A 25,625-nucleotide genomic window follows, 5' to 3' on the forward strand; every position below is an offset into this window, starting at 1 on the left:
TTAAAAGACTGATCGTACGGCAAACTCTATCACATCACAGGTGGACTGGCTCCCTCCTATAAGAGAGGCACTTCTCCACTGAAGGAGGGACCCCCTCCGCTCTCGCTCTCTCTCTCTCTTTCTCTCTCTCGAACTCTGACTCTCCCTCGCTCATTCCATTTCTCTCCACATATTCCCCCTGTGCTGACTTAGGCATCGGAGGGCCGGTGCCGGAGAGCCCGGCCACCGGCTTCTTGCAGGTCTCCAGGAAGACGCCACCCGCCGGCGAACTGCCACTCCCCACTCAGGCGGCGGAGCCTCCCCCTTCCGGACGACGGTCGCCCCCGGGTCCAATTTCCAGCAACAATTATTATTATTATTATTTTTCAACGGTGGCTTACATGTGACGGATGTAAATGCGACCAACAAAATCAGAAAGCACAATACTATATAAAGACTCTGGCACCGGCCTGTGGTCTGCCCAAATGAAGCCTCTCGAGTAGCGAGCTGCATGTAGATTTTGCTAGCTAATAAAAGATTATCCTTGAACTAAAGATATTATAATATTCAATTCTTGCAAATAGTAATTGCAATCTGGTGGTATGAATAATATATTTTGTCTATATTTGAGAAACTAACGTAATAACATGTACATTAAGGCATCCAAAATTAAAAAGCTTCATTGAAATTAATATTTTGCTACATTTCATTTGCAAGAAGTAAATAGATTTTTGATTATTAACATTAAGGCATCCAAACCTTTGAAGAATAAACTAATAAATAATAGAGTTCAAATCAAACAATTTGTCTCATATCGCATTCCCACAATCAAGTTTCACATTTCTTTTTGTTCGTGAAAGTACCTTCTAAGGATTATTATCCTCCACAGCTTCAATCCACATACCTTTCTAGATTTTTTCTTAGATTTGAGTCTCCTGCAAGTACAAGCCAAGAGGATGCAGCGTTACAGGAACTTGTCTCCAAGTCTTATTCTCTCTCTTTCTCTGTCTTGGAGAAGAAAAAAAGAAAAAAAATCTAGCCCTTCTCTGCGCCTCTCTTTCTCTTGTTGATGATTTTGTAGAAGAGAGGAGGTGTTGGAGTTTCCTTATATTGTCAAACCTTAATCATAATGATATCATAACCCAAGATCATGTCACTTATCCTTTTATAAAAATTGTTCATGCAAAACCTTTTTGAAAATAATTAATTATTAATTATAATATTTTATAAAAATAGCTATTTTCAAAAACTTTCAAATTAACATCTCCAAGTAACTATTCTCTGAAACCATCCTGCGAAATGACATCAAGAAGGCAGATAGGAGCACACTCCATATAAACCAATCACTGACTTTTCCCACGGGATCGCAAGGCAAAGGTGCTAGATGGCAAGCAGAAAGAAGGAGACTGAAACTCGATATAAGAAGCACTCCTATTGGAGTGCAAAGGATTCAAAATCGAAGGGGCTTCGCAATGGAAGCACCTAGTACTGAATGAATGGCAAGGCAAGAAAACTCCAACCTAGTCCAGTTATCTTTTAGCTATCTGACTGACTTTGTTTGCGTCATCGACGGCTTATTGTTCCTGCATAGAGCTTCTTATAGATGCTGCAAATTCCTGTGCAGCAAGAATGTTCTCACAGAGATGGCCAGCAAGGGGGCAAAAACAGTTTATTTCTGATAGTGACCAACAGGTATTATGTTTTAAGGAAACCAAAACATGTATTATAAGTCAAAAACTTGATCCATCAGTTATAGTGACTCTTGCACTCTATTTAGCTGCCATAGTTAAGAACACAGATCTGCATTATTAAGTGCTACGTATCCTCTTCCTTCTCTTAGAACAATCCAGCAGCAATAAGAACAGTCACTGGACCACCTCCTTTCCAGCAGGCTTTTGCAGCAGCAACAATGTAAGATAAGAAAAATTTTCTGACTGGAAGGGAAGTTGTCGCAGTCTCAAGACCCAGGTGGTGATGCAGCCGTTTCAGCCTCCTCCTTGTTCTTCATTTCTTCAAACTTGTTGATTGCAACCTGCAGCTCATCTGTGTTTCCAACTGCTCTCATGGTGTAGTAGTACACCCCCACGACGAAGCCAGACAACCCACCTGCGACAATCAGGTTCTTGGTCTTGGGCGCAAGGCTGCTGAATCCCTTGATTGACGACATCTTTACACCAAGAGCAATCTAAGTCCGGACCAAGGAAAATGAAAGTAATCAGTCATCAGCCTAATAGACAATAATTATGTATAGTCATTAAATACACTGGCTTAGTTTTCAGCACCATCTGAGTAAAAGGAATAAGATTTGAGAGCTTCTTAGGCTCGTTTGCAGGGCCAACCATTTTATGTGCGCGTCCTCTCATGCAAGTGGAAGTTGCGAAGAGGCAATGCAGAAGAAATTGAAAACAGAAGGGATCCTGAGAATTGATCACTTGCACAATCCCCAATTATTGGAAATGGAAAAACAGCTTTTTGATGGATTTTGAAAACCAAATTCAGGATTAAGGAAGCAACAACTTTGTCCAATTCCTCCCATTTCTCTCTTTCCTTTCTCTCTCTACTCAGCAACTCCCACCCGCACAGAGGTTTCTCATAAATTAGTGCAATTGGGCATTCAATTAGATTCTCAGAGAAATGTCTGTGCTTGTTGTGATGTACCTCTTAAACCATATCAAACACAAGAAAGAACAAAATGAATTGTCATAGCAAAATGAAGCAACATGGCGCAAAAATATTTGTTTGGATATCTTTGCTGCCTCTTCCACGAAGGCCCAGATAGTTTAAAAAAGAATTATAGACTAGCTAATGCTAATTTATTATACTGAGTGTATGACTACTCACGGAAGAATTTGTCCCTATTGATAAGTGTAAACAAGTGTTCGACTCATTACACCTGGGTCAGAATGAATGAAAGTTGACCTGGTTTTCAAGGTCAGAGTTGATCAAATCAATTAAAGCTAACCCACAACTTAGGTGTATCAGTTAAGTGACAATGGAGAAGTTCTTGCATAACAATTTTGGATGTGCATGGGCTTGACAGCATCATATTTACTGTTTGGTTTCAAACTTAAATAGCACGAAGTTTAGTGTCAACACGGTGGATAGGACAAGTGCAGAGTGATGATAAAGGGCTACTAGAATACTGCCAAAAGCCTTTTTTTCCCAATCACTTCATCCAACCTTACAATGGCCTTGGTATTGTTCATTATGTGTTGCTGGCAGAAATGAACAAGGAATAGGAAGGAAGACATGGGGGAGGAATGAAGTCAACAAAGAAAAAAAAATCTTCTCAGTAAACTTACAAAAATAAAAAATAAAAAGGCATTTTCCTTCGTGTTACAGAATGAAGACTTACAACTGAGAATGAAATATTTGCCTTGCCAACCTTTGAATTTGATACAATTATACAAAGTGATACTCACAGAGGTCATAAAATGTTCACCCAAATATCCTTGCTACATCAGCCACCCAGGACCAAATAATTTTAAAAAAGAATTATAGTGTAGCTAATGCTATATTGAGTATTATACTGAGTATATGACCAGTCATAAAGAATTTATCCTTACCGATAAGTGTGAAAAAGTCTTTGATTGCCATTATGTTTAGGTCAGAATCAAGACTGAAAAAAGATATTTAGTTTTCAAGACTGGGGGCTGAATAAATTAAAGCTAACCGATAACTTAGGTGTATCATTTAAGTGCCAATAGAGAAGCTCTAGCATAATTATATGGGCTCTTTAGGGACCTCATTGTACCATATTTACAGTTCGGATTCAAACTTAAATAGCATAAAATTCAGCATCAACAAGATTCTTTTGTGGATACGACAAGTGCAGAATGATGATCTACAGGGCTAGAACACTGCCAAAAGCAACCCAGTGGACTGAGATATCACTAGAGACGTTTAATCAGAAAAAAAAAATCACTTCATCCAGTCTTACAAGGAAGTGCCGGATAATATATCAATTACAAGGTAATAATGCAAGGCAAAAAATACAACTATTTATTCCCTAAAGCAAGGAGGAAACTGAGGAACACCCAGGTAGAAAAAAATACTTATATCAATAGTTTCCTTTACTTTTCCCACTCTGATAAAGGGACCGTCTAGCTTATTGGCACCACTATCAAAATTCATAAAAGTGATGATACCACCCAAACTAGCATTCCTTAACTAATAACATGCCCATATCATCTCAATTTCCACTCAACCTTAAACCTGTTGTGAAACTAAATGAGGTTGAAGAAGGCTAGCAAATTCATGAAACCAGCATTTCTAGGTAGTAAGCACCCTTTCATCACCAGAACAGGATCCAAATTTCCAGCATACTTGCATCAAGGTTCACTCCACTTCGCATGGAAGGATCCATTTGATATCTTTTAATTTGGAAGCTATGATACAAGAGATTAGTGTTCTTCTCCATCTCCCACAACTATGCCCAATTTAGTTCACGAAGATAATTTTTTTCATCAATTCATCAAACTTGAGTGTCAAATTTGATATTATCCATTTCATGTGTATGTATGTCAAGAATCTCTAATGAAAGTCATCCAAGAACTTGACCAGCATATTATTTACATCCATGTCCAGTATCCACCTTTCACAACCATGCCCAATTTAGCTTTTTGTGTCACCAAGATGAAATCTCACTAATGCCATTCATCATACTTGACCATCAAGCAAAATATAAAGAATTTTTCTATTTTCATATATATTGGCTATTTTCATGGTTGAAACATTTGAATCTAGGAGATGGAGCTCACTATTATGCCTGATAAATTAAGTAGGTAATTTTTTGAGAACAATATCGACCAAGGAAATCATGAAACTACATCAGAATTTTGGTGATAAAATCTCAAATTCGAAGTGCATAGAAGAAAAATCAAGAAAAATCGAGCCTTTTTGTAGACAAAAGGCAGAGTAAAACCTTCAATTAGAGGTGGGAAATTGGGGGGAAAAATAGAAAACCTGTAAGCCACGTCCGCCAGGGAGATCCTCAACAATCAAAGATTGGTTTTGGCACTGAATGATCTACAAAACTATCAAACCAAGCGAAGGAAAAATGGAGGAATGGGAGAGGATAGATATAGAAAAGAGGGGGAGGAGAAGACTTTGGGGAGCTGAAATTGAATGGATGCGGCCATCCGGTGGAGTTTCTATGCGGCGTCTGCTACGATACAAACACCATACGCCACGTGGCGTCACAGAAACATTAGCTCGCGTTTTTTATTTCAGATGGGATATTTCAGATTTTTTTTATTAATTTGACATCAAAAGTTATAAGTCCATGACTATTCAATGACTTGCAGATTTTTTTCTCTTTTTTTTAAAAAAAATAGATGCCTTGTAGAGTAATTCTTTCATTTTTAGTGCAAAAATATTTTGCAAATTATATTTTTAATATCTTATACAAATTTATGTCTTATACAGTAATAATTTAATATTTTGTTACTTTGCTATATGTATTCACTCTATTTGGTTGGGCCATGAGAGAAAAAATCGTTATAATAAGTCTAGGCAACCTTTGGGGATTTGTTGAGGTAAATAATGTGAAAAATTGTAAAGATCATCATCTTCTTTATTTCTTGTTCTAATTGACTATATAACACAAATAAAAACCATTATTTTCGCTTATACTTTTTGATGAAATATTATTCATTTCAAATTTCATTTTTTTCTCTTAAAAATTTCTTCTAAGAGAGATTGTACGGTCTAAATAATATATTATTTTATCTAGTAAAATTTAAGAGAATGATAGCACCATTATTTTTTTAACTTATTGTTGTTATTTCATTTTATAACACCTCAATAATAATCATTTTCTCGATGATTATTTTAATATCAAAAATTACAAAATTGCTTTTTATGACAAATAATGACTGTTATAATCATTATAATGGTCAACACGGTTTTTATTTTTTTTGTTAGGGGGGTAGTTTATAAAATAATAATGTGCTATTTCAATCTATGGTACAAATAGCTGAAATTAGCATAAAAAATAGCATAAAACTATGTCAAGATAGACATGGAATAGTTTATGTCAAAAAAAAAAAAAAAGTATAAGATGGTTCAACGAGACATAATCTATTCTAATTATATCCCATTTTGTAAATAGTATGTGGATGGCATAAAATCCTATTCCAAATTTTATGCTCTTGCTAAACACTATCATAATGATCTTTGCATAGTTGATTTTATGAAATATTAATTTGAGATATATCAACTAAAAAGTACGATCCTGATGCTATGGCAAAGCTGTTCAATTATGACTTACATATTACAACTTGGAAACATGAAAACAATCTTTTTGTATGTGAACGTAAGGCTGCAAGGAAAAAAATATCAATTCCACAAGCGATCTCAACCCTTAAATCTAATTGAAAAAAAAATCATTGTCATCAAAAATCTTTATCTTCGAGGACATATGGCTGCATTCGAGGGTGGTGGTGTCTAGAGCCCTGCTTTATGCGTTAGAGTTCATCAGCAGTGCACTTCTTATTCCTCTAAAACGGCTAGGGACATCTGGGTTTCTTATCCAGCTGAGTTAGCAACCAGGTTTGTCTCTGTTTTCTAAGAGCCCCACCCCTTTACTTTCTCAAGATGAATTTTGATGGCGGTGCTGCTGAGCGAGACGAGAGGGGAGGGGTGGGAGGTGGGCTTTATCATTCGAGATCACCACTCCAAATTTGTGGCGGCTGGCGATCGATGGATCTTCGATACCTCTATCATTGGAGCGAAGCTGTGGGTGGCGTGGGAGGACCTCTCCTACAGGAGGTGCGCTCTGAGTGCAGAGTGCATCCACTTAGAGGATGACTCGGTCTCTATGATTGAGGGGAACTGCGAGCGACTCTCTGAGTCGGATGGGCAGTCCTTACTCCTTGATATACAACCAATGACAGGGGACTGTATAAAGCTACCCATGTGTATCGGGAGGCCTCCTACGTGGTGCATCGCTTAGAATTTTTTTTTGGTGAACCAGGCGGATGTTTAGTGCACGCTAATTTGCTTGCCATCAAAAGTATAATAAAAAGCTTTTACTTAAATCCACGGTCAGATTCAGACTGGGCATGAAACCTAATTTATCATCCCCCACTTATCAGCTGTCCGTTCTAGGCAGTTCGGCCCGGTCTAAGCCCAACGTACTCCGGTCTACCGCTATGCTACACTTGGGCCCATATTCTTATAAATCCAGGCCTAACTTTAAGGGCATTTCCGTCTCAACATCTTAAACCATTAGGGTTAGGGTTTCTTGCCTCTTTTTCCTATAAATAGTAGAGGAGGAGGAGACTGATCATTTGCTTTTGACGGCGAGAGGTCTCCATTCTTCCTTCTTTACCTTTATTTTTTGCGCTCAAATTTCTTGTGTTTAATTTTCTTGGGGGAGGGCGGATGGTATCGAAGTTTATACCAGTCTGATTCATTTTCTCCAAGGGAAATATATTTTTTGCAATGTTGTTTCGGTTGTCTTCTTTCTCTGTATTTATTTGTTTGATTTTGTTTTCTGTTGTTTGGTTGGGATCTGAGGAATGAAAGAAGGAAAGAAAGCCAATTCGCAGAGCGAAGGCGCCACATTGAGATGGCGATGATCTTTGTTTTGAAGGTTGGCGAGAATAAAATTTGCAGTTCTCCGTGCCTCTCAAAAATCCCTATTTTGATGACGGCCTCGAACAATCTGCTATATTTTTCGCTTCATCTCTTTTTCTTTGTTTTTCTTTTTGTAGTTTCGTCGTTGCTTTTCAGGGAGAAGATTGTCGAGTTTTCTAATTTACATCAGTCTTCTAAATTTAGGATTTCCAAGTTTGAATGAATTGATGCGTATATTAATATTTGATTTTTAGTTTGTTTTTAATATTTTTCTCAATCGGATTCAGTTTTCGGTTGTCTTTTAAGTTAGGGCAAACTTATGAAAAAAATATAATTGCGCATCGCCTGTGATTTTTTTTTCTTGAATACAATTGAATTTAGTGAGGGATTTAGGCCCTTGGCGCACCCAAAATATAGGGTTTTTTTATGCAAAATGGTTCTTGTGTTTGTCTTGCTAAAAGTGGAACTACTGGTGACATCCGTGAGGAACATCAGGTTGCAACAGGAATTTCTTCCTGGAGCTTTGTGTATTTAATTTGTTGAATGAAACTATTTCAATATTTTTATAATAAATTATAAAAATCTTTAGGGAGGGAGGTGGATGAGGATGGACATATCCTGTATCTTGCTATGTTCCTGTTATGTCATTTAAGGTTATTTGGGTTAATTTTAATTTTTTTTTGATGTGATATTTAGGTTTTGATTAATGATTTGCTGATATTTTATTAAGTTATGAGTTCAAATATTGTATAAAATTTTTTTGAGAGGGGTAAGCTTAAATTTTTAAAATTATTGGATGTAAATATAATTTTTTTTTTTGCATGTGTATTCTTTAAAATATACTAGATAGTATTAATATCTTTGTAAAATTATTATTTGTGTGCAATGGCTAAAATATTTTTATGGATAGATGTGAAAAAAAAACTTTATGGATATGTATATGTAAATAACAAATTTATAAAAATATTCATTTAATTACTATATTTTAGATGATATACACTTAAAAATTCATTCCTAAAAAACAAGCAACTTAATATTTACAAATTACTTAAAAATATTTTACCAATCTAACCATCTGTAATTAATTTAAATTTAATATATCTTTATTTTTTATTTATAATTAATTTTAATTTGATATGCTTTAATTTTTAAAAATAATAAAGAATATATAGATAATACAGATTCAATAATGATAATTATATTAAAATTAAATAAAAAAAGTGTTACTAAAATAATAACCTAATCTTTTAACTTGACCAAGTCATGATTTTAAAAAAAAAAATTAAGTAATGTGGCTCCTTCTTTTTTTGTCTTGTTGTTCCAACTGATTTGGTGTTCATAAAATTTAACAATCCAGCTTATATCCTATATATGCTTCTAATATTCAATTTTGTATTTTTTTGAGTCAAATAAAGACATGATCCTTTTTTTTTTGTCAAAACGGCGTATTATATAGCTCTAAAATAAGTATATTCTGTCAGATCATTAGAAAGTAAAAGGTACAAAGTCGAAGTAATATCTTCCATAGATGTCCAAAAAAACTCTTCGGAATGCCAGATATGACTGTTTTCAGTCTGATTTGATATGGAATGCATTCTTTATGGCAAGCAAGTCTCCATGCTGAGCTACTCAGGAGACTTTCATTTTGGAGTATTTCATCTTACTTTCTTTGCCCAGGGCTTTTGAGTTTATTGAATGGTCCCTTGGAATGCTCATGATCAAGTATTGCACCACAACATCAAGCAGGATGCTAGCTGCAACAGCGGCAATTGGGCCTAATAGAACTTTTGCACATAAAAAAATAATAAAAATAAAAAAGCAAATAAATGCTTCCCTTTTGTGTTCAAGTACAACAAAAACAGATTAAGTAAAATAAAAAAATAAATAACGACTAAAATATTTTTACCTGCCCCACATCTCCACCAAGCTCACATCTTTGTCTAATGAATTATACAATACCAGCACCCTGAATTCAGTTCTTTTCTGCTATCAAGGACAGATGATACTCCCAAATCCCAACAGCTGAAAAGTGAAAAGTAATCTCCCAACAGCCAACTCCTATTAGCATGATACCCAAGCATCTAAAATTAGAAATAGTTGAAACCACTTCATTGATCTAAAGCTTTATTTAACAATTAACTCAGTCAATGAGAGATCCCAACCTGAGAATTCATGGACCCATTCAGACTAGCCCAAAAAAAAAAATTCCACAATTCCAGTCTTCTGACAACAAAATCTAGAACAATATTATTTGAAAATCTACAAGAGAGTATTCATTTCCCAATCAACAGGAGGTTGTCTAATGTTGATCGATTTCATTATTGCTTCTATTTCTGGGTGAAGTGAGTTCTAAGCTTTCACCTCCACCTCCTTCATTCTGGTGTCTGGAACCAAGAGTGCGAGCCCCTTCTTCTCCTCCTCGACCACCCGTCGAGCGTACAAAGGATTCGATGTCAAAATCCTCAATTCTCCGCCCCCGTTGATCTCCAAGACCTCCGGCAATCCATCCGAGCATCCTTTCGATAAGCCTACATCGATCCGGATCGCGCGGTCCTCGCACACTCCATTGATCCCCTGATCCTGAATCGTGTGCCCCATCACCACCCTCCTCGCCCCCGGGATCAATTCGAGCACTCCTTCAAGTTGCCGGCAGTCGCAGTTCAGACCCTCGGAGAATCGCCGGAGCCACACCACCGAGTCCCGGCCTCTGACGAAAACCGGCGAGATTCTCCCCTTCAGTCCCATGATCCAATCCCTCACCTCCTCATTGATCTTCTCTAGACCGTATTGGATGTGATTCTGGAGGAGGCCGCCGTGGACGAAGACGGAGTCGCCGACGAGAAGGACGGTCTGGTTTCCGGCGAGGAAGCGCCTGGCGATGGGGCCGTCCGGACGGAGGGCGGCGAACCGGGCCCGGATTCCTTCCCAAAATTCCTTTCTGACTCCGGGGAATGATTTGGGGATCCCTTTGAAGGGGTCTGGAGGGGGTTCGACGCCGGGGCAGAGGCGTTTCATGGCGAGGCCGGCGCGGTACCAGACGGCCCAGCGGCGGAACTCGTCGAGGCCGGCGGGGGTGGCGTAGCGGAAGTCCCCGGAAATGTTCATGATCTCGTGGTTGCCGTGGATTGTGTGGAGGGCACCGCCAGCGGCGGCGGCCTGGAGCTTCAGGCTGTGGAGGAGGTAGACGAGGCGGAGCTCGTCGCCCCCGCGGTCGAGGACGTCGCCGACCTGGACGGCGACGGTTCCGCCTCCGGTCCAGCGGGTGGTGGCGGGGTCGGTGAGGCCGGCGAGGGAGAGGGCCTGGAGGGCCTTGGGGAGGTCGCCATGGAGGTCGCCGATGGAGACGAGGCGACCGGGGGCGGGGAGGCGGGTGGCCGGCGGCGCGCTAGGGTTAGGGTTAGGGTTAGGTTTAGAGAAGAAGAGGCCGCTGACGGAGAAGTCGACGAAAGCGTCGACGAAGGAGGAGAGGATGGGAGGGAGATCTCTGCAAGTGAGGTCGGACGGCTCCATTTCGATCCTCCCTCTCTCTCCCATCCTCTATTTTCGCTGGACAGTGCGTTAAATAGACGGATAGGATCTAACGACGGTAACATCTCCGACAGTCTTGCTGTGGGTACAGCTGTAGGAATGTATGACTCTCTCTCTCGGCCGTCTGATCAGTGGAATTTCTCTCTTTCCTCAGTTGGCATGTATGACTTTTCCTTTTTGTTTACTTTTTTTTTTTTGAGGAAAACAAGATTGCGTGGTGTGGTTTTATTCCACAAAGAGGTTTGAAGTCATTGAGTTCATGTCTAATCATACACAAATCGTAGTTGACCCATTGACTATGAGAAGCCTATTACTCACCTCACCCAAACCTCGGATCCTCTCCCTTGAGATTTTAGCAAGAGAGACTCAGTCTATAGGTCTTGATTGTTGAAATTAGGACACTTTCGGTTTTGAAATAAGTTTTGGATGTTTGTATATCTAAAAAGTAAATATTGAAGAATTATAGTTTTGAGATTTCTCGCATTTGGTTGTGAGAATGGTTGGAATTGGAACCGGCCTCCTACCAGTTTTGTTGTTTAATTCTATCGAAGGAGTCTAATAAGGTAATCTTTAGCTCGTGATATTTTATAATAGTTAACTCTTGTCCGATATATAATAATATTCGCAAAAAAATCATGTGATCCTATTCCTATATGGTATTGGTTTTATATGTAAAATATTTTATACCAAAAACCAAATAACCTATTATTGTTAATTAAAATTGATACTTTGTTACATTTAATCAATGCTTGCATGTTATATTTGCTCATACGAATAAAATAATTAATTCACAAGAAGTACAATATTAGCACCATGGAAAAATTTGAATGTCGCTTTCTAAGTATATCGATTCATATTATGTGGAGGGACTTTTCTCACCTTGAGCCCTACAATCCTTTGATCGATATAAAATACTTACAACTTGTGCTCTCCCCAATCTCATTCTTTCTTACAACAAACTTGATACAAAAGATTATACGTCCTCTCTTTTATCAACTATAAGAAAGGCTCCTATTTGAGCCTCTGCATAATTGTACAGCGCTAGGACCTTTAGAACAAATGCCATAACTCATTAGTGTCACATACAATCCAATTTATCATGATCTCCATATGATATATGAGGGCTATGAGTGAGAAACTGATCCTTTGCTTTTCAAATCCGAGATACATTGTACCGGCTTTACTCATATTTGGTACTTATGAGAAGCCAGATTTATTGACGAGGTACCCGTTACCAAATTCTTTCGTCAACTTTTGCGGTTGTTATGACCGGTAAACTAAACAAATCAAAGTGTTATTGACGAGGTACCTCGCCTATCTCCATTGACCCGGTCAAAAGAAATTTCTATTTCTCTCTTCATTTAATTTACAAATTTTCCATTTTTTAAAAAAAATATGTTTTGAAATTGATATAAACATGACCTAAGCATGTGGTCCAAAAATCAATGGCTGCACATCATGAGATTTGGGATGTTATATTGGGTTGTGCCAACCATGACCCGGTCGACTCAGCCTGTATTTGCAACAATCCACGATCTCGCTAAAAAAAAAAAAAAAAACTAAAATATGTTATTTGGATTTTTTGATTCTGCATAAGTATCGAAGATCTGCCTATTGCATTGCAAAGGTGGAACTATATACACATCTGCATAGATTCTCATAGTATTATAAAAAAGTTGGTCTAGGACTTTTATATGTTTGGCTAGTCTTAAATTACAAATTTTTGATTGATCTAGAATTATGCTGAGCTTAGACCAGTGATTTATGAGATTGATGATCCAAATTGACCTAATCGAATCTTATATAAGATGCACATATATATTTGATGTACATATCATACCAAGTAAAAGTACATTACCAAATATCATTTGCTTCTTCATTTAAAAAACTATTCTTTTTTTTATAAAAAAATATTCTTCGAATTGTACATAAGTTACCGATATAAATTTATAAATATGGTTATAGAGAAGAAATGACTGTGGCTTTTTCTTGAATTTTGATTTGTTATTGATTTGGGCTGGTGTCTCGATTTTGATTTTTTTTATTTTTTATTTTTGGATAAAAACAGTTATTCATTCATATAAGTCTAACATGAGTACAATCAGCCAAATCGTGTAAAAGTAATGACAACAAAGCAGATAGAGCGTCTGATGTAGACGTCTACAAAACATCTCCGGAGTGCTGGGCAACAAAAGAGACGACTAGTCTGCGGCACTGTTCAGATTTTGATTTTTCTTACCTGGAGCTCGAGTGTATCCGGGTTGAGTACCAGCCAAGGTTGGGCTAGGTGTGCAGCGGTTTAAGGCCAACGGTCTGACGCCAGATAAGGTAGCTTTAAACTATTCCGGAGGAGTACCGTAACGGAATCCTCTTCTCCAAGCCAAGTATCGCAAAACCCCTGAACCCCTTCGCTCCCAAAGCGGCTGATGGAAAGGGAACAACAGCAAGAAGAGAGATAGAGAAGCGCAGAGAGATGGATCACGTAGCGGCAGTGGAAGAACGAATAATATCCGATAGATTGAGAAGGAAGCTCGAGGAAGTGAACGTCGCGGCGCAGGATCAGCTCTCTCCGATCCAAGACCACGTCAACTTCACTTTCCAGGCACTTTTTCTTCTTCTTCTTTCACTCCTCCATCTATCTTATTCTCTTCTATGCCTCTCATAAATTTATTGCTTCCTTCAATTTAGTTAAAACCTTCTGATTTTCTTTTTTTAAATGCCAATTCTTTGTTTTAAAGAAGTATTTCTATACTTTTGATTCTCTTTGTAAAGCTTGGTGAGTTGCTTCTTCCATATTGATTTTTTTGTTATTTTTTTTTATGAAAATTTTAGTGGTATATGATTGTTCATGAATTCATTTATTTATTTAATTATTTTGTATTGTATGACAAATTGTTAAATTGAATGGGAATTGCAGCAAGCGTACTTCAAATGTGCGTATGAGTGCTTCGACAGGAGGCGGGGGCAGGAGGAGATCAACAGCTGCGTGGAGCGTTGCAGTGTTCCGGTTGTCAATGCCAATAATATTGTTCAAAATGAGATGGCCAAATTTCAGGTATTCTTGGATTTCTTCTTCCTTTGCTTCAATGAACCAAATTTGTTTCTTTGGTTCCTCGTGATTTTTCTTTGACTGGCATACTTGCTGTTGTTTTCTGTGAAGATAAATGTGGAGGAATTCTTGTTTCATGATATTAGTGGTTTGGTTTGAGTTGATTGTGGGGGATGGAATGATTAAGTGTTTAGGGATTCATCATTGCGATATATCATATGTTTGGTTCAAAAAGAGGCAAAAAAAACAGAAATTAAAATTATAATTGTTAATTTGGGGCACCGGGACCCTCTAGAACATGAGTAAGAAAATATGTCAGCAATGATGATGGTTCATTATATCTTTCAATAGCTTAGTTACTAGAAGCAGGCATGGATGTGGGAGAATGGGCAAGGAGAAGTGGCTCACATTAAAAGAAGAAGAAGATTTTGAGGAGATTCCAAAGTGGATGCACCACTCTAAGTGGAAGATTCTTGCAGGGCCGAGATTTTGAGGAGATTCCAAAGTGGATGCACCACTCTAAGTGGAAGATTCTTGCTAGAAAGGTCAATCTGAAATTTAAGTCATGGGAAAAATGAAGAATGGAATCTTTGGTATAAATAGATAATGGATAGCGAAGGGATTGAATGTAACTGGAAATGTTCTTGAAATTGAGAGTATACACATGAACTTGTAAGCACCAGAGATGGATGTATGAAATGAGCATAAAGGAATAAGTGCAGGGACTTGAAGTCAGTTATTTAGTGTTTTGAGACTGCAAATCCCATAATGGGAGCAAAACACACATGTAGAGATATCTATCAACAAAGATGGGGCAAGCATAGAAACTTAGGTGCTAAGACTCTTTTGAAAGTTTCTTGACTGACGCCTTTGACATACAATCAATATGGACTTTTGGTAGAGGATGGTCCAAAGATAATTGAACTTGTAGTCCTACATTTGGAGCGAAGGGATGTACACCTTCGATACGCCAAACAAACTCCATACCATACCGTACCGTATCGACACTATGCTAGTGTGGCACTGATACGGGGTTCGGTACCGGTACGGCGAACCTTGTAAGAAAGTAAGGAAGTCGGGACTTAACTCAACTAAGCCTTCATACCGAACCTTGTAAGGAAATTGCGAAAGTTGATAAAAATATTTTTATGCAAAAGATGTGTTTTTTTTCCAATTTGAATGTGCTATTCTTTTAGGACTTCTTACTTGAATTGTGCAAGCCCAAACATGCATGCATGAGATCAATGTTGGATCCATGCACTACTGCTCTCATTTCTAATTTTAAAAATTATTCCTTATTCTTATTTTACTTCATTTTCATGTAAAAGATATAACATTTTAGAAATGGGAGATGTAAAGGGGTTTTTAATAAAACCACATAACAAAGCTTGCATTATCTTGTGGTTACCTGCTTTAGTATAAAGCATGTTAAATCTAATATAGTAATTGATAGTGAAACCAAAGTAAATGTACCACCATTATGTTAAATACTATTGACACATAGTTTCATTTGATTTTCTTAACAATTTGGATTTTTTTAATTTTATCACATTCAAATATTACCATAGCTATAATATGGTAATGTAGTAGTACTGGCTAGTATGGCTCCTCATATCGGTCTAACCTTTTGGCGTTTAGCTGTATATAATAAATGACTATCACAAATTTGTATGAAACATATCAAGTTTGTATAAACACATCTCTTACCTTCTTTACTTCCTCACATTCCTTCCTTACCTCCCTCGCTACTTCTATTTCTTTCCCCAATGCAGAAAGTGAAAACCATCTTCTTCTTGATGTTACTGATTAGAAATTCTCGTCTCATCTAGCATTTAAAAAGTAATGAAATCATTTCCCTCCAAGCCAAATCCAAATTCCCCAAATGGTGCATTTGAAGCCTCAAAAACCAAATGGAGTGTATGCACATAGAGATGGACAAGTTTATTTCTCCACCCTCTTTTAATTTTCTTTTCCTCGCATTGTAGATGTGATCATAAGATGATATATGGGACATGATTCCATAATTTTAGGACTCAAATATTTTTTTTTAATCATAAACAACATTCTAAAATACTACAGGTGGCAGGTGCGTGGCCCAAAAGACCTCCTAGCACTGAGGTGTTTGGCAGGTGCCTAGAGGTCAAAGGGAACCCACATTGATAAATCTAAAGTCTGGTGGTAGTGAGAAACATAGCATATCAAATTAGTTTAGTGAGTCTACAAAAAGTACCAAGCTAGCAGCATTGAATGCTGATGTATGAATCAATCTCATCCTCCAATATATTTCAGTTCATTAAGTTTCATCATTCTGAAAAATGAGAAAACAACGAACATGCACCCAAATGGGAATGGTTTTAAAAAAAAAAAGAGTATAGTTGTACAAAATAGGAGAAGATTTAGCTTCATAAATAATATGAGTTCTGGTTTAATGCTCAGACAGTGGTTCAGACATGCATCAAGAGACTAAGAAATTTTGCAACTTTTAACTTGTAGTACGTACTGTGGAGACTGGAGAGTATTGAGGTTGTATTTTAACAAGATCATTAATTCTTATGATAGTATTTCACTTGGGACAGTGGTATCATTGATCTATCCATGCAAATCTCATTTTCAGCTTATGGACTATGAAAATTGTATTTGCTTTGTCTAATGCTCTAGGGACCATCTGCCAGTTATGTTATAGTTGTAGGATGCTTTGTTCTAACTTACATCTTCATTAGTTTTCTTTTCATTATATTTCTTTGATATTCGTATGCTATGAATCTGCAACTATGTAAACACTGCAACATCCAGCTCCCAGCCTCACATTATTGCAACTTTATTTATTTTTTTCCCTTCAGGAACGAATGAACCGGTCTCTGATGGTATGCCAAGACAAGTTTGAAGCAGCAAAACTCCAGCAGATTAAAACAAGTGTCATGAATGACTTGGAGTCCTGTGTCAATCAGGCTATTGACGAGAATATAAAAACCCTTCCTCACATTGTTGACCGTATCAAGGCCTCTGTCTCTATCAGTTGAATGTTTGACTGAATTTGCTTCAATAATTCAGAGCATCATTATTCAAGATGTGGTCATAAAAAATTTTAGGCTATAGACTATGTAATATTGAGATATCTTTGGTAGAATTTTCAGCAGCAGGCTGGATGGGAAGTCCAGGACTGTCCTTCCCAATCAAGTGGCTTGAGAAGAAGTATCGATTCATTCACTCATAATTCATTGCTGTACTTCTAAAATCTATACTTATCAGCCACCTTTGTATCCAGACAAAAAGTAGTTTCAATTGGGTCTGTGCCATAGACTTTGTAGGTGGCTTCTCACAGGTGATTTTTCTTGAAAAATAAAGCTATTTAAATTTGAAACTAGTGTGGATCTTCTATTAGTGATGTGTTTCCACTGTGACCACAATAGTTACATTTGATTGCGTGGATATGATATTCTTCTGCATCAGTTTTCAGATTATTCGTAAGAAATGGTTGCAATATTTCTTCTAATCTTAAGGAGGAAACCTTTAGCAGAACAAGGAATTGCCCTTAATGGACATAAGAGGGCACAGGTTTATGTGCTTGTTTTTTGACTAGTTCCTTGGCAATTGAGTCTTTTTTTTATGGGATTCCTGATAATTGAATTCCAGAAAATAATGCATTGCAAGTTTTAGTGCTGAGTTGGTGGTATGTAATTTGGATACTAGTCGGTTTTCAATCTTCCATTAAACCTATGGTAATCAAACTACTGATGTTGATGATTTGCAAGCATGTGAACATGTTTTGGCTTCAGAGACAACCATGGAACAGGACATGTTCTGTTATGATGGATTTTGCATTGGAAGATCATAAAGAATTCATCAGGCTTTTTTATTGCTTTTTCATCGCATGAATAGATCTTAACATAGCATGAAACTGGGCATGCTCTGTCAGGATGGATGACATTGGAAGATCATAAGGAATTCATCAGGCTTTTAGATTGCTTTATGATCGCATGTCTAGTTTACCGGGTCCTCAACAGGAATATATTATGGCCGCATTCTTGTCAGCTTCGATTGGCAAATGCCTGGATTGAACCAATTTTGTGTGTCAGTTGAGCACATTCAGGGATGCGCATGCACATGAACACAAAAAAGTGTTGAATATAGAGGAGTTCAGAAGTTTCATACTTGGAGAGGCATGGACTACATAAATGATAGCACCAGTCGCATCCTATGACTGTTTTCTTCAGTGGTACTTCAGCAGTAGCGCTTAAGTTGGTCTACAGGGGTCATTCTCTAAGATGCAGATGATTAAGACAGAGGTGTTGGCTGCGAAATATCTTCAGAAAATAGGAGGTTGGGCCACCATTGGGGCCACTACAAGCAAGATTTACCCTTCGCTGAACCATACCAAGGTACACAAAGGATTAGTAATGGGGATAATGTAAGGTATCAAAAAAAGAGATATTTCTGCATAAAACGAATCATAATAAGGGCTTTAAGTTGGTAGAAATGATCAAGAAGTATCTCCCTACGATTCCGATCTCGAGTATGCTCCTATTCACTGATTAAAGAAATGACTATCAAGAACGAATTAATTCTTTATTTTTTTTTTCTAAATACCTTCTTCTGAGACAGAAGAACAGGAACAAAAGAAACCATTTTGTGAAATGACATCAAGAAGGCAGATATGGGCATACTCCATAAAAGCCTATCACTGACTTCTTTGTTTACGTCGTCGACGGCTTACTGTTCCTGCATGAAGCTTCTTGTAGATGCTGCAAATTCCTGTGCAGCAAGAATGTTCTCCCAGAGACGCCCAGCAAGGGGGCAAAAAAAGTTTATTTCTGATAATGACCAACAGGTATTATTTTTTAAGGAAAACAACACATGTATCACAACTCCAAAACTTAAGCCATCAGTTATAGCGACTCTTGCACACTATTTAGAACACAGCTCTGCATTATTAAGTGCTACGCATCCTGTTCCTTCTCTAAGAACATTCCAGCAGCAATAGAAACTGTCACTGGACCACCACCTTTCCAGCAGGCTTTTGCAACACCAACAACGTAAGATAAGAAAAGTTTTTCTGACTGGAAGGTAAGTTGTCGCAGTCTCAAGACCCAGGTGGTGAGGCAGCCGTTTCAGCCTCATCCTTGTTCTTCATTTCTTCAAACTTGTCGATTGCAACCTGCAGCTCATCTGTGTTTCCAACTGCTCTCATGGTGTAGTAGTACACCCCCAAGACGAAGCCAGACAACCCACCTGCGACAATCAGGTTCTTGGTCTTGGGCGCAAGGCTGCTGAATCCCTTGATTGACGACATCTTTTCACCAAGAGCAATCTAAGTCTGGACCAAGGAAAATGAAAGCAATCAGTCATCAGCCTAATAGACAATAATTATGTATAGTCATTACATACACTGGCTTAGTTTTCAGCACCATCTGAGTAAAAGGAATAAGATTTGAGAGCTTCTTAGGCTCGTTTGCAGGGCCAACCATTTTATGTGCGCGTCCTCTCATGCAAGTGGAAGTTGCGAAGAGGCAATGCAGAAGAAATTGAAAACAGAAGGGATCCTGAGAATTGATCACTTGCACAATCCCCGATTATTGGAAATGGAAAAACAGCTTTTTAATGGATTTTGATAACCAAATTCAGGATTAAGGAAGCAACAACTTTTGTTCAATTCCTCCCATTTCTCTGTCCTTTCTCTCTCTACTCAGCAACTCCCACCGGCACAGAGGTTTCTCATAAATATTTACAGTCCGGATTCAAACTTAAATAGCATAAAATTCAGCATCACCAAGATTTTTTTGTGGATATGACAAGTGCAGAATGATGATCTACAGGGCTAGAACACTGGCAATAGCAACCCAGTGGACCAAGATATCACTAGAGACATTTAATCAAAAAAAAATCACTTCATCCAGTCTTACAAGGACCTTGGAATTGTTTCTTTTCTTGTGTGTGTTGCCGCAGGGGGGTGGGGTGGGGGGATCAAGTCAACAAAGAAATCTTTCAAAAAAAAATATAAAAAGGGTATTTTCCTTGATGTTGCAGAATGAAGAAATCCTGTTAAGAATGACATATCTGCCTTTCCAGCCATTGAAATTGATCCAGTTATACAGAGAATACTTACTAAAGTCATTAAATTGACAAGAATTAAATATCTGTGCAATTCTTATTTAGCATCTTGGTTTTTCTTCCAGCATCAATGGGTTAGTCTTTATGTTCTCTTTAACAAGTAAGTGCTGGATAATATATCAATTATAGGGTAATAATGGAAGCCAAAAAATACAACTATTTATTCCCTAAAGCAAGGAGGAAACTGAGGAACACCCAGGTAAAAAAAAATTACTGATATCAATAGTTTCCTTTACTTTGCCCACTCTGATAAAGGGGCCATCTAGCTTATTGGCACCACTATCAAAAATCATAAAAGTGATGATACCACCCAAACTCTCATTCCTTAACTAATTACTTGCACAAATCATCTCAACATCCACTCAACCTTAAACCTGTTGCGAAACTCAATGAGGTTGAAGAAGGCAAGCAAATTCATGAAACCAGCATTTCTAGGTAGTAAGCACCCTTTCATCACTAGAACAGGATCCAAATTTCGAGTACACTTGCATCAAGATTCACTCCCCTACGCATGGAAGGATCCATTTGATATCTTTTAATTTGGAAACTATGATACAACAGATTAGTGTTCCTCTCCATCTCCCACAGCTATGCCTAATTTAGTTTACCAGGACAAACTTTTCTTCATCAATTCATCAAACTTGAGTGTCAAATTTGATCTTATCCATTTTGTGCGTATGTATGTCAAGAATCTCCAAAGAAAGTCATCCAAGAGCTTGACCAGCATATTATTTGCATCCCTGTACAGTATCCACCTTTCACAACCATGCCCAATTTAGCTTTTTGTATCACTAAGATGAAATCTCACTAGAGACATTCATCATAATTGACCATCAAACTTGCCTTCTTATGCATGCCATTGCACACATGCTTATGCTAAGAATCTCCTAAAAAGCTCATCCAAGAATTTGACCAACCTATTCACAGAAACCTTCCTCAAAATATAAAGAATTATTCTCAAAAAATTACCCACTTTAATAAATTAATCATGCATAATAGTGAGCTGGTTCCTAGCTTCAAATGTTTCACCCATGAGCACTCAAATGGAAAAAAATTGGACATAAATCCTCTCTCATCGGATCAAAATACCAACAAAATAGGCCCAAGCAACCTGCTTGATGGACCCAAGTCACTTGAAGTATCCAGTGCACCGACACAAAGAATCTAACCATTTCGTGTCAAAGTAGAACTTAGATAAGTAATTCCTTCTTCAGTTACACCAATAAAACACCAGAGCAAGAAGTTAATGACAATACAGTCACTCCTGTGAAAAACTACAGAACTCAATCATGTTAACAAGGACCATTCCATTCATCCCTAGTACTCATCAAGTCAACCAAATGAAACACCACAACCAAAGGCTCATTGGCAACATAAGTTACTTAGAGCTCTTACGAATTCATCATCTCCTATTGTCACACCCCCAACCCTAGAATCACTATTCAAGGGCGTGAACAGCTGCCGCATACTTACAAGGACCAACCCTATAAGCATGCAAGGCATTCCGCCTGTCAATAAATCCAATATAACCTGAAAATTATACAATTCATATACAGGAGGCAGTGATTATCAGAATAATTAAGCTATTGACCCAAAATATCATAGATAATATATATGACATATAGGTCATACCACAAAGTTTCTTCTTCTAAATTTTGACGATCCAAACTTACAGTATTTAATATATTTATGCATCATCCAGAAACCTTATGATATATATATAATGATCAAATCACTATCTACAAGAACGGCCTTGCCTCTAATATCTCACCAAAATGCTGATACAGGTCTAGTCTTTGGACCCTAGGTCTGAAAACACGTGAAGATTATGAGCTTCACGGCTCAGTAAGTAACAAATACACTTAATAAAACCTATTCAAACTATATTAATAATGCAATTCAATTAAATCACACAATATATGATACATCTTTGCAAGTATTGTTTATATCATTTATTATCAATAATATCCACATATCAAAATTACAAGTCATCTTTGCATCATATCGATATAAAGAATCCATACAACATATCAGAGTCCAATACATGTCCAATATCATAATTATACTCCTATTTATATACTTGAACCTGGGTATTAAATTCTTTTAGTTCTACAGCCCTCATTGTGGTGCATTTATATCCCTGCTGCTCAGAGATCATCACGATCACCCCCGTGGCAGGGTCACCACAATGTCCTCCGCGGTAGGGATCATCACGATCACCGATGTGGCGGGGTCGCCACACTATATCCCTATGGTAGGATATCGCCATAATCACCCCCGTGGCGGGGATCTCTATACAATCAAGTCCAGACCATACATAGTAGGGTTGAAAGTTAGGTGATACATACATACATATACATATATATATATATATATATATATATATATATATATATATATATATATATATATATATATTTCTCTTCTTATTAATCTGCTTTAAAATGTCCAATCAATTATGCAATGTTTGAGCTTTTATATGCCTAATCCAATCATAACAGATACCATCATACAATTTAATCACAGAATTGTCATTATCAATTAATTAACTATATTTGCAGGGATTTCATTCACTATTAAATTTGAATTTTCCATCATAATTTGTATCATTTAACAATAATCAAATTTTCAATTAATTTTAATTAATTAATATAAAGTGAAAATGTTACTTACCTCGAAGATGTCAACGACCTGACAATCTAAGCACCTCTCTGAGGCTCCTCGAGACCTAGTAATCCAAAATCACATACATGTATCAAATCAATGGCATAGTAATATTTAAAATTAATTTCTAAAAATCTCCAAAAATTCCAAAATTCTTCCTAAAATTTCCATAATCCTAAAATCTCCGTTTCTACACTAATTATCACCAAAGCAGTGGATGTGGGCCACTAACCTTTCCCAGTATCCGGTCACAGGGTGGGGGATAAGGATTAGCACCACGTCTAGCTCAGAGAGGGAGAGAAAGAGCAAGAAAGAGGGAAAGGAAAAGTCCCCTTACCCTCTAACACACACACACACACACACAAGTGGAAAGAGATTTAGAGAGAGAAAGAGAGGGAAAGGGCTATAGAGAACGGAAGAGAGCGTGCGAAAGAGAGGGCGTGTGTTGGGAGAAGGGGGGGGTGGGTGGGGGAGGGAGTTTTCGGGTGGGAAAGGATGAGGAAGAGAGAGCGGGGGAGAGAGAGAGAGAGAGAGTTCGGGAGAGAGTGAGCAAGAGAGGAAGAAGAAGAAGAGGAGGAAGAGGAGAAAAGGAAGAAGGAGAGAGAGAACGAGGACGTGGGAGATGGTGGAAGAGGAGGAGGTGGCGATGGACGGCGTGATATGCCGGAAAAGGAGGTGGCGATGGACGGCGTGATATGCCGGAAAAGGGAGCTCGGTGGCGGTGGGGATGATGGCGTGGAAGGAGGAGAACAGGCGTTTTCTCCCCCGTGTCCTCGGTCGTATTCATCCACAGGGCACCGCCTTAAGGTGGGCCCTACGGACTTGGGCACGGCCCAGGTTCAACACCTATAAAATCTTCAACACAAACGGAATAAGGAGTTGTGACTAGGGTTACGACAATATATAAGCATAGCGAAACCAACGGTAGAAAAATAAAGAATCCACGTATCAACGCAAAATGATGGACAAAAAATGCACCTAATTCAAGAAATTAGATCGCCGAACTCCGAATTTTTCTTTTTCAGCCTGTCTAAGAAGAAATATATTCTAAATTGAGCTACAACATTTAGATCAAAAATAAATCGCAATCAAGGACTGGAAATTATTAGGCATCAGTGCACCCAAATCAAGATTAGATGACAGTTCAATATAAAAACCCTAAACTGAAGCAGAAAACTCGGAAAAGTGGAAAACAAATATCGGCCTAAAATTCTATTTAAAATTTTTCAAAATTATAGATGTAACAAAGGCTTATGTCACCAATCAAGCAATATAGAAAGATCTACAAAGAGCCTAGCAGCAAAAGAGAACACGGTTGCGAATGATGAGTTGAGTTTTTCGCAAAAAAATGTTATAGTTCTTCGTTTTTGCCTGCTGCTGCTGTTATATAAGCCAAGAATCCAGCCACCACAAGGTCTGAAGCAATGGGTTGGATCAAAGGTGAAACCCTTAATATCAATCTGATCTGTTAATAATCGGATTTGGATTCCACACCAACGAGATCTAAAATTAGGGGTGGCCGGAGGGTGCAACTTGGGCCATGTTAACTCAAACTAACTTAAAAAAACAAATAATATTGTTGATTGGATTTGCATTAGTAAATATATAGCTGGGTTGGAAGTTCCACAAAGCAAAATTTGATCCCATTTTTACCTACTTTCTGCTCAATTTCTTCTGACTAAAATTTGGCCCACGTTCAAATTAATATGCAAATAATTTCACCCAATCTAGCCTAAGCGATTTGATGTGACTAATTTTCCTTTAATCAAGTTGCAGACCACAAAAGTGCCAATATATATCATCTTGACCCAACCGGCCAACTAGCATTACCCATCCTAGCCTAACTCAATCTAGTTTATGCTCAAGTTAGATACTATAAAGTTGGCTCGACTTCACCATGGCTTAATTATAGGAAGAGTCTGGTCAGGTTAGGTTTGGCTAGTTTAGAATCCTAATTGTATATAGATTAAAATTTAATTTGACCCAAAACAAGTGGAGACACCCTTAGATTCCCTTGCACTTTCTTTTTGATCCAATAAGTTTTTTTTCTTCAATAGAGGTGGAAGATTTCACTTGGATTAAACCGAATGCCAAACCCTAGTTAACTCAAGCCCAATCTATAAACAACCCAGATCTAATCTATAGCCACCCAAAACTATCTTTAGACTATCTGACCTACTGCCATTATATAAGCCCCATTTAAAGCTCAATTGGACTTATCATGATCTATCTTATAATAATTTAGAGTAAGAAAATCAAATTAATTCAAACAATTAGTCATCTTCGATGACTCTTAACCTCAATTAAAACATTTTACCCCTTTTTGTTATTTTCTAATTAACCTCCATAGTCCTAAAACAAAACTAGTTTTTTTAATATATATATATATACACACATACACACATGTTTGAATTATTTGAGAGCTATAGGGCCCATTGGCCTATGATGAGCCTAAATTTGCTCCACAAGAACTACATGAGGTGGCCCTGCACCCTCCTCAATGACTTTTGTCTACCCTAATAACCTTATACACATTGCTACACAAATCTGAGTCTCATGCCATCTAAGTGCCATAACATTTCCCCATCATTCTTCTTATATTTTTTTTATTCATTTTTTAGCTTTTGAAGTTGTTTTTTTCATGCACTACTTTATCATGTGGTTACAAGTTCTAGCTTTCTTGAAGCCCTTCAAACTTTTTAGATGAACTTAACTA

At 37.6% G+C, this 25,625-nt stretch overlaps 4 protein-coding genes and 1 non-coding gene across 6 annotated transcripts; 2 read left to right on the forward strand and 3 right to left on the reverse strand.

The window, feature by feature from the left end:
• Positions 1 to 1,626: 1,626 nt before the first annotated feature.
• Positions 1,627 to 5,089, reverse strand: LOC108511575 (uncharacterized). The gene is made up of 2 exons (XM_088720204.2): positions 4,945 to 5,089; positions 1,627 to 2,164 (listed from the first exon to the last, which is right to left on the reverse strand). Exon 2 carries the CDS (start codon positions 2,144 to 2,146, stop codon positions 1,937 to 1,939), a length of 210 nt encoding a protein of 69 aa, XP_088576330.1. The 5' UTR covers positions 2,147 to 2,164; positions 4,945 to 5,089; the 3' UTR covers positions 1,627 to 1,936.
• Positions 5,090 to 7,531: 2,442 nt separating this feature from the next.
• LOC113463331 (small nucleolar RNA snoR86) lies at positions 7,532 to 7,658 on the forward strand. The gene has a single exon (XR_003387418.3). It is a non-coding gene; the product is annotated as a small nucleolar RNA snoR86 (small nucleolar RNA).
• Positions 7,659 to 9,644: 1,986 nt separating this feature from the next.
• SLP2 (Calcineurin-like metallo-phosphoesterase superfamily protein) lies at positions 9,645 to 11,439 on the reverse strand. The gene has a single exon (XM_008802506.6). It carries the CDS (start codon positions 11,092 to 11,094, stop codon positions 9,910 to 9,912), a length of 1,185 nt encoding a protein of 394 aa, XP_008800728.4. The 5' UTR covers positions 11,095 to 11,439; the 3' UTR covers positions 9,645 to 9,909.
• A 1,726-nt stretch (positions 11,440 to 13,165) lies between these two features.
• Positions 13,166 to 17,518, forward strand: LOC103714993 (uncharacterized). The gene is made up of 3 exons (XM_008802495.6): positions 13,166 to 13,690; positions 14,006 to 14,143; positions 16,978 to 17,518. Exons 1-3 carry the CDS (start codon positions 13,562 to 13,564, stop codon positions 17,155 to 17,157), a joined length of 447 nt encoding a protein of 148 aa, XP_008800717.4. The 5' UTR covers positions 13,166 to 13,561; the 3' UTR covers positions 17,158 to 17,518.
• Positions 17,519 to 18,905: 1,387 nt separating this feature from the next.
• Positions 18,906 to 23,719, reverse strand: LOC103715013 (uncharacterized). 2 transcript variants are annotated; one of them, XM_089930215.1, is made up of 4 exons: positions 23,142 to 23,719; positions 22,919 to 22,973; positions 19,523 to 21,775; positions 18,906 to 19,451 (listed from the first exon to the last, which is right to left on the reverse strand). In XM_089930215.1, the coding sequence occupies exon 4, from the start codon at positions 19,425 to 19,427 to the stop codon at positions 19,218 to 19,220; it is 210 nt and encodes a 69-aa protein (XP_089786341.1). In that variant the 5' UTR covers positions 19,428 to 19,451; positions 19,523 to 21,775; positions 22,919 to 22,973; positions 23,142 to 23,719; the 3' UTR covers positions 18,906 to 19,217. The 2 variants fall into 2 exon arrangements, with proteins under 2 accessions (XP_089786341.1, XP_088576331.1); XM_088720205.2 differs by lacking the exon at positions 19,523 to 21,775 and having other exon boundaries at positions 23,142 to 23,713.
• Between the last annotated feature and the right edge of the window lie 1,906 nt (positions 23,720 to 25,625).

This window comes from Phoenix dactylifera, chromosome 4 (genome assembly GCF_051530095.1).
Source record: "Phoenix dactylifera cultivar Ajwa chromosome 4, Ajwa_hap1_PhDact_Kaust_v1.1, whole genome shotgun sequence".
NCBI classification, from domain to species: domain Eukaryota; kingdom Viridiplantae; phylum Streptophyta; class Magnoliopsida; order Arecales; family Arecaceae; genus Phoenix; species Phoenix dactylifera.

Excerpts from the sequence above, each read along its gene's own strand:
- LOC108511575 (XM_088720204.2), bottom strand. The coding sequence starts at position 2,146 with ATGTCGTCAATCAAGGGATTCAGCAGCCTTGCGCCCAAGACCAAGAAC.
- SLP2 (XM_008802506.6), bottom strand. The coding sequence starts at position 11,094 with ATGGGAGAGAGAGGGAGGATCGAAATGGAGCCGTCCGACCTCACTTGC.
- LOC103714993 (XM_008802495.6), top strand. The coding sequence starts at position 13,562 with ATGGATCACGTAGCGGCAGTGGAAGAACGAATAATATCCGATAGATTG. Across the intron at positions 13,691-14,005 it reads ACGTCAACTTCACTTTCCAG|CAAGCGTACTTCAAATGTGC; the intron begins GCACTTTTTCTT and ends TGGGAATTGCAG. Across the intron at positions 14,144-16,977 it reads ATGAGATGGCCAAATTTCAG|GAACGAATGAACCGGTCTCT; the intron begins GTATTCTTGGAT and ends TTTTCCCTTCAG.
- LOC103715013 (XM_089930215.1), bottom strand. The coding sequence starts at position 19,427 with ATGTCGTCAATCAAGGGATTCAGCAGCCTTGCGCCCAAGACCAAGAAC.